The sequence below is a fragment of the Emiliania huxleyi genome (genome assembly GCF_000372725.1).
Source record: "Emiliania huxleyi CCMP1516 unplaced genomic scaffold EMIHUscaffold_351, whole genome shotgun sequence".
Classification (NCBI taxonomy): domain Eukaryota; phylum Haptophyta; order Isochrysidales; family Noelaerhabdaceae; genus Emiliania; species Emiliania huxleyi.
The window spans coordinates 13,034-28,759 of record NW_005199353.1 but is presented as its reverse complement, the minus strand read 5'-3'; the positions used below and the strand labels follow the sequence as shown (position 1 = coordinate 28,759).

At 65.0% G+C, this 15,726-nt stretch overlaps 7 protein-coding genes across 7 annotated transcripts; 4 read left to right on the top strand and 3 right to left on the bottom strand.

Annotated features, from left to right (window-relative positions):
* Positions 1–389: 389 nt before the first annotated feature.
* Positions 390–2,242, top strand: EMIHUDRAFT_458565 (hypothetical protein; the record flags this gene model as incomplete). Its single annotated transcript, XM_005772727.1, has 5 exons — positions 390–1,050; positions 1,289–1,339; positions 1,444–1,575; positions 1,654–1,722; positions 2,051–2,242. Exons 1-5 carry the CDS (start codon positions 427–429, stop codon positions 2,240–2,242), a joined length of 1,068 nt encoding a protein of 355 aa, XP_005772784.1. The 5' UTR covers positions 390–426.
* A 1,720-nt stretch (positions 2,243–3,962) lies between these two features.
* On the top strand, positions 3,963–4,736 carry EMIHUDRAFT_242080 (hypothetical protein; the record flags this gene model as incomplete). Its single annotated transcript, XM_005772726.1, has 1 exon — positions 3,963–4,736. One exon carries the CDS (start codon positions 3,963–3,965, stop codon positions 4,734–4,736), a length of 774 nt encoding a protein of 257 aa, XP_005772783.1.
* Positions 4,737–5,083: 347 nt separating this feature from the next.
* Positions 5,084–5,854, bottom strand: EMIHUDRAFT_242079 (hypothetical protein; the record flags this gene model as incomplete). Its single annotated transcript, XM_005772725.1, has 2 exons — positions 5,084–5,325; positions 5,398–5,854. The coding sequence occupies 2 exons, from the start codon at positions 5,852–5,854 to the stop codon at positions 5,084–5,086; spliced, it is 699 nt and encodes a 232-aa protein (XP_005772782.1).
* Positions 5,855–6,206: 352 nt separating this feature from the next.
* Positions 6,207–6,646, top strand: EMIHUDRAFT_242078 (hypothetical protein; the record flags this gene model as incomplete). The annotated part of the gene is made up of 2 exons (XM_005772724.1): positions 6,207–6,348; positions 6,465–6,646. 2 exons carry the CDS (start codon positions 6,207–6,209, stop codon positions 6,644–6,646), a joined length of 324 nt encoding a protein of 107 aa, XP_005772781.1.
* A 1,831-nt stretch (positions 6,647–8,477) lies between these two features.
* EMIHUDRAFT_369121 (hypothetical protein) lies at positions 8,478–9,371 on the bottom strand. Its single transcript, XM_005772723.1, has one exon. The coding sequence runs from the start codon at positions 9,363–9,365 to the stop codon at positions 8,652–8,654; it is 714 nt and encodes a 237-aa protein (XP_005772780.1). The 5' UTR covers positions 9,366–9,371; the 3' UTR covers positions 8,478–8,651.
* Positions 9,372–11,207: 1,836 nt separating this feature from the next.
* Positions 11,208–11,672, bottom strand: EMIHUDRAFT_47517 (hypothetical protein; the record flags this gene model as incomplete). The annotated part of the gene is made up of 1 exon (XM_005772722.1): positions 11,208–11,672. A coding segment is annotated over one exon (465 nt), but the record flags the coding sequence as incomplete, so codon positions are not given.
* A 1,782-nt stretch (positions 11,673–13,454) lies between these two features.
* Positions 13,455–15,364, top strand: EMIHUDRAFT_469954 (hypothetical protein; the record flags this gene model as incomplete). The annotated part of the gene is made up of 3 exons (XM_005772721.1): positions 13,455–14,091; positions 14,209–14,640; positions 15,047–15,364. The coding sequence occupies exons 1-3, from the start codon at positions 13,462–13,464 to the stop codon at positions 15,362–15,364; spliced, it is 1,380 nt and encodes a 459-aa protein (XP_005772778.1). The 5' UTR covers positions 13,455–13,461.
* Positions 15,365–15,726: the final 362 nt, after the last annotated feature.

Here is a 15,726-nt window from a genome sequence, read left to right as displayed (position 1 = left end):
CAACTTCTGGTCCGGTGCGCGGCGCGGGAGGGCGGCGGGGCCGGTGAGCTTGGATCTCGGGCGGTGGACGGGCGGGACAACAGCGCTCCCCGAGCCGATGCCGAGGGGGGGCGACGCTCGCGACTTGAGCTTCTTGCGCGGGATGTCCTCGGCCTTGCCCGAGGGGAGGTTCTTCTCTGAGCGCGTCGGCGGTGCGGCGTCGGGGGTGAGCTCGGCGCGCTGCGCGTTGCGCTCCTTGAGGATGGACGGGTTCTGGGGGAAGGTGTCCAGCGCCTCGGCGAGGGCCGGGTCCTCCTCCAGGTCCTGCTGGGGGCGCGAGGACATGGGGAGAGAGCGCGTAGATGCCTCGTGCCTCTCGAAAAAGAAGAATTCGACGCCGTGAGTTGCATCAGTTGCTCGAGTCCACACACCCGGCAGTCTGCTACGATGAGTGAGGACTTCGAGACCCTCTCTGCCGCGTGGGCCGACCCGCCCGGACCCTTGACGCCCCCATCGCTCTCTCTCACGCCGTCCGAGCGCGACCTCACGTCTTCGCTCCTGAGTCAGGAGTCCTTTGGCGAGATCATGTCAATTGCTGACGCCGCAAGACTTCAGCAACGCGTGTGCGAGCTCGAGGCGCGGGAAATGGCGCGGCAGCGTCAAACTCTGCTCCTCCTCTTTCGCACCGAAGTTGCAGAGGCCAAGGCTGACGCAGCGGCGGGTCGGCCAAACGAGAACAGCGCCACGCGGCGAGCCAGAGCCGTGCAGGCGGCCGCGCGCCGCCGGCAAGCAGTAGTGACGCTTCGCCGCGCGACCGACGCGGCTCGCACGATGCAGCGCCTCGCGCGTGGCGGCCGAGCGCGGCGGAGATCGTCGCAGCGCCGCACCTCCGCCATCAGGCTGCAGGCCGCCACGCGCGAGCGTGCGCAGGTGGTTCGGTTTGCGCGCAGCTGCGCTGCGTGCGCCTTCATCCAGCGGGCGGCGCGCGGCATGCGCGCGCGTGCATTCCGGCGGCATGTCCTCGCGACTGCCGCCGCACTCCGCGCTGCCCTCTCGCATGCACCTCCCGAGGTGAATCTTTCTCCCTCCTCCCTCCCTCTCTCCCTCCCTCCCACCTACCCACTCACTCACACACACACACACACACACTCACACACACACACACTCACACACACACTCGCACACACACACACACACACACACACACACACACACACACACACACACACACACACACACACACACACACACACACACACACACACACACACGACCTGCAGACACACCTTCTGCCGCAAACCCACCTCAGGTGGCGGAGGCTGCGATGCGATGCGCGCGGTGGTCCTGCGGAGGGACAGAGGTGCGCCGCAGACTTAACACGCGAGAGTCGAGACAGGGCCTGATCCAGCACGCTAGAGAGCCTAGAGAGTCGAGACGGGGTCTGATCCGCGTGTGCGCTGTGAGGTGAGCGTGCTCGAGTCGGCGGTCGCCTTTCGCGAGGAGCGCTCTCGAGTCGCGCCGCCGCCTCGAGCCGACAGCGTCGCCGGCTCCGTCGCCAGCAGCGTCGCCGAAATCACTGGCCTCGATCCGGCCCAGGTGAGCAGCCAACCCCGTCACGCTCACAGCCAAGCCGCACCACCCACGCCTCACCGCAAGCCCTCCACCCCACCGCAGGCGGCCTCCTACCTCGAGCTTGCGGGCGGCAACCTCGAGGCACCCAGAGCGATTCCTTCCCGCCGCCGCGTGAGCCGCGTCTCTTCACACATCCGGCCGTGAACAGGTGGCCGTCCAGCTCTTCTTCGACGGCGTTGACGCCCCGCCCTCCGCATGGCCGCCCCCTCCGCCGCCGCCCGCCCGGCCGGGGTACGTCTTCAAGCGCGGCGACAGCGGCGTCGGCTACTACCCCGACCCGCCCGCCAGCGCGACCGGCTCCACCGCGGGCGCAGGACGGTGCGTCGTCGGCGGCGGCGGCGGCGCGCCGCCCCAGCCGGAGATCCGGCGCAGCCCGCCTCCCTTCGCCGACGCGACCGCCGACGCGACCGCGAATGAGACGCCGTACCTCCGCGCGCAGCTGCGGCAGCTGACAGCTGAGCGTGACCAGCTGCGCGACGCGGTGAAGACTCTGAGCGCCGATGTGCTGTGCGCGGAGCGGGCGAGCTGCGATGGCTACGCACCTCGCTCACGGGCGGCCTCCACCGCCGCCGCCTCTTCGGCGCCCACGCGAGACCCTTTCCTCGAGCTGCTGGGCTGGCAGTGGGACTGAGGCAAGCCCCGCCGCCTGGAGGGACAAGATGAGGTGGCATGGCGCATGGCATTGGGCCCCCGCGCGTACTTGTCACTGGATGCTAAGAGGGGCGGCTTTACGACGACAATATCTGCAAGCCTTGTTGCAACGAAGGCTTGAGCGCACCGGGTACTTTGGGCAGCGGGCAGGAAGAGCAGGAACGCGCATAGCAGTCGCGAGATCGGCAGCTTGTCGCCTCGCATCCAAAGAGGGACGTCCGCGGATCGGATTGCAGTCGGATCGGATTGTTTAGGAGCCTTCTTTCTAAGGAAGCCGTCGTCTCCTGCGCCTTGTCTGTCGTGTGAATCGTGCGTGTGCGTCCACAACGCACAAGATTTGTGAATCCTTTTCCGTTTCTGCCACGCATCGGCAATCTCTGTTCGCTTCTGATCGGGGTGTAGGAAGCCGCGCGCCGGATATATATACTCTAACTGTGTGGGGCCCCTTAGCCTTTTACGTAAGTGGGGCGGGCCCCCGCGGGCGGGGCCGGTTCCAGGCCCGGCAGGGGCACCGGCGGGCCCCGGCCGGGTCACGAAAGACAAAAGTGGCCGCTCCCGGGCCGCCGAGCGTGCTTTTGCCGGGCCGGTTTTCTCCTCGCCGGGCCCGCCTCGCGCAAAACGGGCCCGGCAAACCCTCCTGTCCGGGCCCGGCTGTGAGTGAGCGGGCCGGCCTATGTGCCGCAGACGGGCCCGGGCAGGACGGTTTGCCGGGCCGGTTTTCTCCTCGCCGGGCCCGCCTCGCTCCTCGACCTGCTGATTTGGGCGCTTCGGCCCGGGAGTGGCAAGCCGGGCCCGGCAAAGCGCGCGGGCCGGGCCCGGGAGGGGCAAGCCGGGCCCGGCAGGGCGCGCGGGCCGGCCCGGCACGGGTCCGAGCCGGGCCCGGCAGGGGCCCGAGCCGGGCCCGGCCGGGCCCGGCGCCCCACTTTGCAAATCGACCCGTTTCCCATCCAATATTTCCCACTCGCCCTCTCGGCCGCGGAGGCCCCAACTGAGAGCGGGGCCCGGGGGAAGGGGTCCCTACTGGTCGTTCCCACCCCTCGCACGACCCCGGGCGACAGCGGGGGACCCCGCAGCAGCAAACCCGCCCCACTTACATCCGGCCGCTTCCTACCCCGCACAGCAAAAGCCCGACCCACAGATGGCAAACCCCGGAAAGTGGGTCAAAAATGACCACCCACACGTGTAGGCCTCATGTGCACCTAGCCCATATACGCACCTGCATGTGTAGACGCGAGCATTAACTAGATCAAGATGAGCGCCCACCATGAGGACGCGCGTCTGCGTCCAGGTAGCCCATATACGTGTCTTCGTGTCTGGGCGCTTGTCTTTGAGCAAGGCTCGCGCCTACACGTGTAGCTGCGTGCGTATCCTGAGATGAGCGCCCACGCTTGTGTGTGGCGCCTATCTTAGCTAAGAAGAAAGCTAAGAAGAAGAATCTCACCCACCCACGCCGTCACCGCTCATGTCGCCGCCGCCAGCTGCGGTGCTCGAGAGGGAATTGCCTCCAGGCGTTCCTGGCGTCACGGACGCCGAGTCTGATGGCCGGGCACAGCTACGATGGGAATAAGCGGCCGGATGTAGAGTAAGCTACCAGGTGGGAATAGTGCTCGCACGCCGAGCCGAGTCTTGCACTCTCTGTCGCTGGCCTCGCCGAGCACACGGACCTGAGGGCGTGAACTCTGACGAGAGTCTCCTCAAGAATGCCTTTGCTCACTGGTTTGTTCGCGGTAGCATTTGTCGTCAATTTCAAGTCAGCCTCTATTGCGCGCAACTCTCTGGCTGGACGAGCGGGATGCACGTCGGTGCTGTGCGCCAGTCACGTGCGAGGATGCCACCTGAAGCCGTGGCAGTACCGCCTTCGTGCGAGGATCCGGCCGGTGCTGACCGAGACCGGTCCGCCACGACGCCGGCCAGCGGCGTACGGTCTGTACAGCGAGGAAGAGATCGTTCAGATTCACGAGAAGGCCGATGCGATCTTTGCTGTCCTCGACCGTAACGGTGACGGCGAGATCTCCGAGGAGGAGCTGCGCTCGCACCTCCTCGCGGCTGGGTACTCAGAGGCAGCCGTGGCGGAGCTGTACCAGATGCTGGATGCCAACCCTCGCGACGGCGCTGTCTCGCGCGACGAGCTTCGGGAGAGCTTCGTGCGCTACCCGCCGCTGCTCAAGGCGCCAGGTCTGGGCGAGCTCGGAGAGAAGGAGATGGCCGCGTTGTACGAAGAGGCCGACGCCGCCTTTGCGGCGCTCGATCTCGACGGCAACGGCAGCCTGTCGGTAGCAGAGCTTCACGAGAAGCTTGGCGGCGTCGAGGGGCCGAGCTACTCTTCGGTGGCCGTCGAGCGCATCTTTGACCAGCTGGATGTGGATGGCAACGGCGAAATCTCACTCGCCGAGTTCCGCGGCGGCTATGCTCGCTACCGCGCGATGCGGCTCGCACTTGGCTCGGGGTTCGCCACCGGCGGCTTGCAGTTATAGCCCAGGCCCCAGCCCGCGACCATGAAAGCATGAAAGGGTGCGACATGCGCACATCATGCCGCCTGCGCGCGTCGCGACTCGAGTTTTGTCGTCGAGAGCATGTGTGTGCTAAAGTTTTCTCTCCCCTACATGGAGATACTTGGTACAAGAGTCCGTAGAGTCGATCAGCGTCTCGCCGCTCGCCCATACCTCCGGGCATCGCGCGCATACTGTGGCGTGAGCAACGCCCAAAACGCTCGAGCCTGGTCGAGCCTCGAGCTCGACCCAGTCTGAGCCTCTCGTTTGTCGAGAATGTGGGGACTGTCGAACCGCGCCGCACCTGTAAGGTGAGGCCAGACCGCCGCAATTTAGCGGCGGTCGTCGTCGCACGGGTCATTCCCGCCGTCACGGATGTCGAGCGAGCGGTGGTCGGCGAGCAGCACGTTCGCCTTTGGCCCGTCGGCGAGCTGCTCAAGCTGCTGCCGGAAAGTGTTGTGCCGCCCGCGCGCTCTCGGCCGTGCCGCCTTGAGCGCGCCGCACGCCTCGTCCCACGAGGCGTCGGTGTAGAGGAGGAGGTAGGCGAGCAGGCCGCTCGGGCCGCGGTTGAACCCTTGCGCTGCTCAGGCGGGGATGGCGAGTGAGAGAGGGAGCGCGGGCAAAAAGAGACGGATGAGAGCCGCACCGCAGTGGACCCAGACCGACTCGCCTCGCCGGAGTGAGGCGTCGATCGCCCGAGCATCGCGCTGCAGAAACTCGACCACCCTCTCGCATTCGGCGTCGGAAGCTGGTTTCCGGTCGTGCAGGCTACCGAGGCCCGCGGTGAGCGTGGCCACATTGCCGCGCACGCGAACCTCGGTGCCCGACTTGCGGCAGTCCACCTCCACCGCCGAAGGCGGCACCGCGGCTGGTCGGAGCGCGTGGTGTCCGGATGCGTCTTTGCACGCGCCACCGACGTAGATCACTGGCCCAGCCTGACGCTCAGCAGCGGGTGACAGCTCCACCTCCACGCCGTCGAGCCGCCGCCCTCCGGAGGTGACGTCGGTGGTGCTCCCTGAAGAGGCGGCAGTGGCAGCCGACGAAGGGGCACCTTGGCGAGCCTCGCGCTCGCGACGGAGCGCGGCGAAGTCGATGCCGGACATATGTGTGTTACACCCCGGTGCGCGTTAACGCATTTCTTCTCTGCCGGATATCGCGCGGAGTTTCTTCTTTTTCCAGCAATGCCCGCCAAGATCTTCGGACGGGCCCCTCCACCCTTCACGTACGAATCAAGAAGTCCCCACAATCGCTGTCGTGGTGGGATCGCTTGTTTGTAAGGGTGCAGAGCGCCGCATCGCACCCCCGTTTCCTTCTTCTCTGTGCCTCTTTTGGTACCTGTGTCGAACCTGTGTGGTGCGAGGGAGTTGTGGTTGAGTGGGTTGTTGAATTCTTCTCGAGTGGGGGGCTCACAGCACCGCCGCCTCCGCGCACCCTCGCCAAAAGCGCTCGGCAACCATGCCGATCATGGTCCCGCCGCGCTTCCCGACAATCAACGCCTCACCGACGGTCGGCGCCGTCACACGCAACTTTGGCATCGGCGACTGGCTCTGGGTGACCAGCTTCACGGCCTTCAGCGCGGGTGTCGGCTTTGCGATCGGTGAGCACCGCGCCACCGCGCGATGGCCCGCGCGCCCTCCGTGTCGCCCTCCGCCTCAACAGCGCGCCTCCCTCCCCACGCACCGCTGCGCGCCAACCCTTCCGAGCGCGCTGCAGGCAAGCCGATCCGGCGGCCCACCTTCTTCTACGCGGGCGCGCTCGGCTTCCTGATGTCGTACCTCGGCCGCTACCGCATCAACGAGTACAAGCTCCTCGGCTACTACCCCAACCCCTCCGAGTGCCGGTGGGCTGGCATCGAGTTCAAGGAGCTGAGGCCTCCTATCGGCATCGAGCCGTGAGCGTCCCCTCTGCGCCGCACCCTCGCTTTGCCGGACGACGATAGGCCGTTGGCACATTTGCATGCCGCGTCTCCCCTCCCCCAGCGGGGAGTGTTGACGCCCCCCGAGGCGTGAGGCTGGTCTCCGCGGCCCCCCCTTGCTGCCGCTCCCTAGGCCGCTCCGCCGTTCCGCGTTCATTTCACTGATAGAGTGTCGCTCGGCGGCAGCCCTCGGAGTATTGTACTTAGAGAGTACAACTTTGGCGTTGAATACATTCAAAAAGCACTGGCGCGCGCAGGTTCTCAGATACACAATACTACTTAAACTTCATCGCGCGCGGGCGCGCAAACGTGTCGTGGGAGAGTGGGGTGTGGAGCCTCTGTTCCGTGTTCGCTGCTGTTGGATCGGCCCGCGCCCGGACGCCGCGGGCGCGCGACGCCGGAGCGCAACCGGGGGCCGGGTAGGAGGGGTCTAGGTTACCTCTACCTCTGAAGGCCTGCGGCCCTCTTACCTTTACCTCTGGGCAGCCGTGGGCCCTTTACCTCTACCTCTTGTGAGCGACGCGTAGCCGTGATTACCCTGATTAACCTGTGCGTGATTTTAGTGATCTCGCCTCGAGGATCTCTCTCTCGCCGCGCGAGAGGCGAGTGTAGATCTCTCACTCTCTCGCGAGACGTGGTCTCGAGTGATCTCGAGATGTTGAGATCTATCGATACAACATAATCTGCGATTTTCACTCGCCGAGAAGGGAGCATAAATTGCGCAGCCGCACGAGTGTTTCTGAGAGCCGCTTAGGTGAGTGGCAGACATTTCAAAAAATGGGCGCCGCAGGCGCCCCGCGCTGCGTGCCCACCATGGAGCATGGTTGGGCAGCGAGGAAAATTTTGGATGTCGACAGCCTTTTCTAGGAAAATGGCCTCCTCGGCGCCATACCGCTCTTCGGCGCACAGCAGAGCTCGCAGCCTGACATGCTGCCTTCCCTTCTATACACTTTCAGAATGGAGGCAGCGCCGGGCTCAGCTGTGCCCAGACCAAGTCGATTTGTACCAAAGTTGGTAGACAGTGCCAAAACCACGTAATCGAAAATGGCTCTTAAATTCGCGCACCTAGTGTCCGCACTGCCGCATGGTGCGAGCCGCCACTCCTGAGATGGTCTCCGCTGCGATGCTTTTGCTGTCTGCGTCAATGCAGCATCCCATCGAGCGCGTCACTATGTCTATGACCTGACCCCTCTGATAACCGACGTCGCCAACGGCAAGCCTGCGTCCGTGTTGCATATGCTCTCCATCCATGTTCGCATTGCGGTGGATTGCCAATTCGAGCCACTTGAGCAATCATGCACAATCAATGCGCCGAAGAGCTGAGACGCAGATTCTTTGCACCGGGTCAGCAGGCAGGCAGTGCAAGGTCCAAGTGGTCGCGGCACTGGTCATTCGCGATGCGGTAGGCGATGCGATCAGCCGTCAGCAAGCGGCGGTGAAGCCTGGTCCATGGCCGGGCAGGCGCGCCGCAGGCGAAGCGCTCTCGCGGGGCCTCTCGGTCCTCGGCGGGCACGTTCACGGGCGTACGTTTACCTGCCCTCACCTGGGCTCCGTTTACCTCTACCTCCGGCGGTCTGAGACAGGTTTACCTTTACCTGAGGCCCCCCAGGCCAGCCCTACCTCTACCTGCGCCCCCGCCCTCCCCCTCCGGGCCGAGTTGGAGCGAGACCCGAGAGCGAGACGCGCCGGCGCGGCCGGCGTGCGGGTCGGTGCGCGTGTGGTGGTGAAAGCCGTAAAAGAGAGACTAGAGAAAAACCGGTTCGCAAACGAATACCGAGTCCCACCGAGACCAACCACAAGCGCAACCCCACGTTTAAATAATAAAACAACAAAACGGACACTTCTACTAGGAGATGGGTAAGAAGGAGCAAGTCCCAGCCCGACCCGACACAACCTCACAAGTCCCAACCCCCCGAAATGCGAAAAATATGTTGACAGAGGCGCGCGCGTCGCGAGCGACCACACACAGGAGCGTCCAGGAGTCCTCAACGCCTCGACAGCGCGACCCCGAGACCGACGCCGACTACGAGGAGCGCGAGCACGCCCAGCGCGGGCGGCCCAACGCGTATCACGGTACCGCCGCCCTCCGCGCCGCCGCCGCCCGCCTTCCCGCTGCGCTGGGCTCTCTCCTCGGCGGTCAGGTCTCGCGCCTTGAGGTCAGGCGTTTGGCAAAGGTCGGGGTGCGAGGTCCCGTGCACGCGGTGGGCAGGGACGAGTCTTGCACGAGTGCCGGTGTCTCGGGCACACACCTTGAACTTCGGCTTGCAGTGGTGCAAGCCGTCCGGTATCCAGACGTAGTTCGCAAAGATGTAGATCGAGGCATTGTCTGGGATGATATTGGTCTCGGCATCCTGCGGGAGGTGGGGCCTTGTCAGGTTGCGCGCATAATAGCGGTGGCATGGCTCTGGCTGACTCGCCGGGCCCTCGGCATGCAGCGCCTCCGAACCGCTCTGCTGCGTGAAGCCGAGCCCGAGAGAGCGCTTAAGCTGCTGCTGCTCTACGAGCGGACTGCGCCATTCGCCCACGGCAAGGTCAGCGGGATGCTTTGTGTCGCGAGGTCCATGGAGAATAAACTCTTCGTTGCCGGGAAAGTCTGGCGTGACCCACCAGCCACTCCACGCGTCCCCGTCGCGCTCGTCCCACCAGTAGAGGTAGATATCACGCTCTCGCTGGCCGCCGGGATAGGTCACAAGAGGCATAAGCGGCGGGAATGGCGGCAGAGGGTTCGCGGCGGGAGGATTCGCGACAGAGGAGGTCGAGCAAAAGACAAACGAACAGGTGCAACAAAAGGTCGCTGCAGACGCCCAAGGGTGGGCGACGGCTAGCACCACACTCCTTCCTTGCCGTGAAATCCCAAGAGAGAGATTTCTAAAATCTCTCTCTGTACTCTGAAATCCCTGTGTTCACGGAGTCAAAGGAGAGAGATTTTCTAAAATCTCTCTCTCTCTCTCAAAGGACGGCCGCGAAAGTGCACGGCGAGAGAAAACCTGTGTGGTGGCGGCGTGCCGTCCTCCCATCCCTCCCTTGGCCTGGCAGTTTTCTTTCTTTCTTTCTTTTAGGCACGGGAGAAACCGGAAGAGAATTCTCCGGACCGCGCCCCTCTGCCTTCCGCTTCCCACACTTTTCTTTCTTCTCTGCTCTTCACAACAAGAAAGCGAAACGGAGAAAATCGAAGGGAACAACACCTGCCCAGACAGCCGGTAAGAGAGCAACGACACCATCTCAGACGCGCCCTCTCTTCCACGTGTGGGTCCTCCGCCGTCTCTGTGGATGGCGCATCAAGTAGAATGAACGCACGTGCACGGGTAGGCTCCCTGATGGGCACGTGTAGCCCAAAAGCTGTGTGGACTTGCACACACAATCCGTAGTGAGTCCTCATCTGACGTCAGCCTCGCGGACAACCCGTTCGCGAAATGTGGCATGATTGACCAGCCCTCCCCACGCTCCGCATTCCATTGCATTCACCGCCGTTGAGCGTTGTTGACACACTGGCGAAGTAGAGCTCCGTGTAAATGGCGAAAGCATGATCAGCACCTTGGGAACCAAGGGTAGCGGCAGCAAATGTCTCGGCACCCACCCCTTGGCGGCGATGGCGATGGCGGTGGTGGGTGCGATGACGATGCTGGCGGTGGCGATGGCGATGGTGGGGGAGGCGATCGGGTTGGGGGAGAGAAGATGGGCGGCGGTGGCGAAGGGGATGGCGTTGGGGGCGGCTTCCGGCTTGGCTCCGGGGCGGGGCTGGGGATAGGGTCAGGGTCAGGGTCCGGATTGGCCTCGCCAGAGGGGGAAGGGGGCGGCGGGTAGGGCGACGGAGGTGAGCGGGACCAACGAGGCGGGGAGGCGGAGGGCGGGAAGGTGGAGGACGGCGTGGGTGGGGAGGGTGATGGAGGCGAGCGCCACCAAAAAGGCGGAGAGGCGGAGGGCGGGAAGGTGGAGGACGGAGTTGGCGGCGAGGGCGACGGAGGAGGAGGGCGCCACCGCCAGTAAGGCGGCGTGGCGGAGGGCGGGAAGGTGGAGGACGGAGTTGGCGGCGAGGGCGACGGAGGAGGAGGGCGCCACCGCCAGTAGGGCGGCGTGGCGGAGGGCGGGAAGGTGGAGGACGGAGTTGGCGGCGAGGGCGACGGAGGAGGAGGGCGCCACCGCCAGTAGGGCGGCGTGGCGGAGGGCGGGAAGGTGGAGGACGGAGTTGGCGGCGAGGGCGACGGAGGAGGAGGGCGCCACCGCCAGTAAGGCGGCGTGGCGGAGGGCGGGAAGGTGTTGATGGGCGACGGAGGCGGGGGTGGTGGCCGGATGAAGGGTGGCGCGGGTGGTGCGGGGGGCGGCGAGGGCGGCGAGGGAGGTGCGGGCTCGAGGCAAACGGCAGCCTCTGCGTCGAAGCGGTTGTTGAAGAGGAGAGCATTGGCGGTGTCGGCGGGGAGCTCGGTCACAATGTCCTTCGTCGAAAAGCAGAGGAGCGCCGCCGTGGCCTCGTCGGGTGTCAAGGATGGCTGCAGCGCCAGAATCTGCGCGGCGACGCCCGCCGCATGAGGCGTGGCCATGCTTGTCCCACTGATCGTCCTCGTGTTGGTGTCCGAGCCAGACCAAGCAGCGGTGATATCACGGCCCGGTGCAAACACATCGACACAGGGTCCATAGTTGGAGAAGCTGGACCTGCCGTCGCCTCGGTCTGTCGAGCCCACGGTGATGGCGAGCGCGGTGGATGCGGGAGACTTGCGGCACGCGTCGCCGTTGTTGTTCCCCGCAGCGACGACGGTAAGCACGCCTTCCGCGTGAGCGGCGCCGATGACCGCATCATACCGATTGGAGCCCCCGCCCCCAAGAGACATGGAGAGTATCGCGGGCTTCCCGCGTGCCTTGGCGTCGGCAACCGCCCACTCAATCCCTGCAGACACGCCTGCACTCGAGCCGGAGCCCGAGCAGGAGAGCACCTGCACCGTGATGATCGTAACACCACTGGCCACGCCGTAGTCCTTGCCGCCCACAGTCGAGGCGCAGTGAGTGCCGTGACCGTGGCAGCGTGAGTCGCCCTCGCCGATGACGCCCTGGTACAGCCAGCCGCTGAAGTCGTTGCCACACAGGAACTCTGAGCCGGTGGGACAGCCTGCCGACCAGCCGGGCAGGGCACGGCCGCCAAAGTCGGTGTGGGAGATGCGCACACCCGTATCGAGCACGTAGACGATGGCGCCCGCGCCTGTGAATGCCGGGAGAGAGGCGTGTGGCGGGGCGGAGGGGTGGAGGGGCGGAGGGCGAGACGAGAGGCGGAGGGGTGGGGGGGCGGAGGGCGAGACGAGAGGCGGAGGGGTGGAGGGGCGATGCACCCGTTGCGCCAGAGTTGTCGTATTGGCCATCGGTGCCGGTGCGGGAGTCGATCCGATCGAGGCCCCACGAAAGGGCCGCAGAGATGCCGGCAGTGGAGCCCTCCTCGGGGTCGAGTTCGATGATGCAGTTGGCGGTGACAGACTTGATCTGGCTGTCGTGGAGCAGCGCGTCGATGGATGTGTCGGGGAGACGCGCAGCCACGGTGTTGATGGAGCGCAGCTTGTACAGGATGTCGACGCCGGTGAAGAGGCCAAGCTTGCTCATGAGGAAGGCCATCTTGTCTGGCCCGCCGGGCAGCTCGTTGAGCTCAATCATCACTCCATCGGAGCCGTGCTCGCAGTCGTCGATGCTCTGTGCAAGGCGGCGGCGGCGCTCGATGGAGGTGGTCGGAGCGGCGAGCGACGAGAGCGCGGAGGCCAGGAGGACAAGGTTACGAAGCATGGGCGAAGAGGACAGATCGAAAAGCAAGCGCGCGGGACGTTCGCTGCAACTATGGTCATATGTGTCACGGAGTCGAATAGCAGCGCGTCCGGGACAACCCCGATCCGCTTGGATTCTTGTATTACATTCCTTTTTCGCGTCCGAGACGTCCGCGTGGGAAGAGAGAGAAAGAATGTATGTTCTTTATAGGACAGGAGAAAAGACGAGCACTTGTTGTGTGTTGTGTGTTGTGGTGGTGTGCGGTGTGCGGGGTGTGTGTGTGTTGTGCGAGAACATGTAGATAGATGAGAGTTTTCGTTGTACGTACTTTTAGCTCTCTCTCTCTCGTTGTATGTGGCTCTTACGTACATACATTCCCGGAGGAGGACTGCTGACAGATTTTGGATACCAAAAAACTCACATGTTGTGTGAGAGAGAGATTTTTAGCAATACAATTCCAAACAACACTAACAGCCACACATCATTTGTTTTGTTGGTGTTTTGTTGATGTGTGTGTGTCACACACATTCATTGTCTATAAACACAACTCTCTCTCTCTCCATTGAGCATTGTGGGTGATGTACGTACGTGCGGGTTCCGGATCATTTCTTTCTTTCCACTGATGAGAGAGAGAGATTTTTAGCAATACCAAACAACTCTAACACTCACACGTCATTTGTTCTGATGAGAGAGATTTCGAGGGGTCCCGTACCATGCGGAATCGACCCTATCCAGTGCTCACTCAAGTGCTCAGATTTTTAGCACCCTCACATTACCAAAAGTTTTTGTGTGTCCGTGCCAGCGCGTGCCACTTCTGCCGAGCTCCCGCGCGCCTCAATTCTCCAGGTGCCATAAATAAATAAATAAAACGGACACACCAAACAAGGGGTGGGATTGATTGATTGATGGGAAGGCGAAACACAGTCCGACCGGGTGGGAGAAGCAAAAAAGAAAGAAAACAGACAACCCAAGGGAGGGATGGGAGGACGGCTGGGAGAAGCAGAAAGGTTTGTTCGCCCGAGGATTTGTTTTTGTTTGCGACACCTCAGCACAGCAATGTTCCTGTCGCTGGTCTGGCCTGCGTCGGCCGCCGAGGCGCTGCGCGGCGTGTCCGCCGAGGCGCTGCGCGGCGTGTCCGCCGATGCGCGCCCTTCCTTTAACGGCCCTACTTTCCGCTGCCGAGATGGCGGCGCCGAGATGCCCTCAGCTCGCGTCAACGATGACTATTGTGATTGCCTCGATGGTTCGGATGAGCCGGGCACTTCGGCTTGCGCGCTCGGCGCCTTTTACTGCGCCAACGTCGGCTTCAAGCCTCGGGTCCTCCCGGCGTCGCGTGTCGACGACGGCATCTGCGACTGCTGCGACGGCTCGGATGAGAGCGTGGCCGGCACCTGCCAAGACGCGTGCGAGGCGCAAGGCGCCGCGTTCCGCGCCGCGGCGGCGGAGCGCGCGGCCGCCGTCGAGCGCGGCCTCGCGGCGCGCAGAGAGTACGTCGCCAAGTACGCCTCGGCCAAGGGCGGCTGGGCGTCGGAGGTAGCAGAGAAGAAGACGGCGCTCGAGGAGGCAAAGGCGTCAGAGGCGGCGCTCAAGGAGCAGAAGGAGGCGGCGGAGGTGGTCGAGCGGGCGATGCAGGACGAGGAGCGGAAGCGCAGGGAGGTGGAGGAGGCGGCACGCGCCGCCGCGGAGGCGCGCGAGCGCTCGCTCTGCCTCTGCGACGAGCAATCGCGCATTCCCTCTGCCCGCCGCGGAGGCAGTCGCCTCTCACTCACTCGCCTCTCACCCGCGGCGCGGCCTCACCCGCAGGCGGAGCGAAGGGCGGCTGAGGAAGCCGCGCTCAACGCGACGCGCGCGCTCCTCGAGCGGTGCACCGCCGAGGTCAGCCCCGACCCCGAGGCGCTCGCCGCGTGCCCGCCCCCGACCGAGGCGGAGCCGGCGGCGGAGGAAGAGAATTCGTTGTTTGGCGACGACGACGACGAGGACAGCGGGGACGCGGCGGCTGCAGAGGCAGAGGGCGGAGGGGAGGCGGCGGGCGAGGCGGCGGGCGAGGCGGTGGGCGCCGCGGCGGACGCCGCGGCCGACGGCGCGGCGACCGCGGTGGCTTCTACGGTTTGCGTCGGCGGGTCGCTCGGTCCGGGGGGAGGAGGGAAAGAGTTCGGCTCGCGCTGCCACGCGGTGGCGTCGGGGTACCGCGGCGAGTGCGAGGAGCTCATCGTGGATGGCGCGTGCCCCCCCGAGGTGCGTCTCGCCTCCTCGACCGACTCACCGACGCACCGTGACCGACGGACTCTCGCCCCTCGTGACTCTCCCCGGCGGCTCTTGGCCTCCACCGCCACCGCCGCCGCCGCCACCCTCGCCGTCGCCACCCTCGCCGCCGCCACCGCCGCCTGCTCCGCATCTCTCTTCTCCGCCACTGCCGACGCCACCAGCACCACCTCTCTCCTTGGCCGCCGAGCTCCGCTGCCACCGCCTCCGCTGCCACCGCCTCCGCTGCCACCGCCTCCGCTGCCACCGCCTCCGCTGCCACCGCCTCCGCTGCCACCGCCTCCGCTGCCACCGCCTCCGCTGCCACCGCCATCGCCGCCACGGGGGCGGGGCGGGCCATGGCTGCCACCGCCCACCACCGCTTCGCCGCTCGCCGCAGGTGATGGCCGAAGACTGCGACTGCAAGCAGAGAGCGGGCAAGGCGTCCGCCGTACCGTGCTACTGCGCCTCCTGCAGCGACACCGCCCTGTGCACGCACTGCGAGACGTGCGGCCCGCCAGCGCCCGAGTGCGGCCCAACCGCCGGCAAGTGGGGCTGCTACGGCGTTCTCGGCGCGGCGCCCGCCGCGGAGGCGGAGGCGCCGAGCCTGCGCGCACTCGCGCACACCGACTCGCACAGCGCGCACGCACGCTCGCTCGCAAACAACTCACTGCTCACCTCACGCACCGGGGCTTGCCCTTTGCCCCCACTGGCGTGAGGAGACGCTGACCCACCCACCCCACCCCTCGCCTACAGGCGGCTAGCGACCCGGCCGCGGATCCCGCCGAGCCGGAGGCGGGCCAACCCGCTGTACACTTCGAATGCCCACGCGGCTCTTGCCCGTCTTGGGACGTGGAGACGCCGGGGGTTGGGGAAGGGGGTTTTTCTGGGCGTTGGGGGAGGGAATAAAAAAACCCACCCCTTCCCAAAAATGTGGGGGGGTTTTTTCTTCCTTCTCTTTAGAAAGGAGGACCCTTAAGGAGGATTTCCTTTGGCCCGGAGAAAAAACACCCCCCCCACCCGGGAGAGAAGCAAAAAACCCCTCTCTACAAGCCTCTAAAATATCCCTGGGGGGGGTGT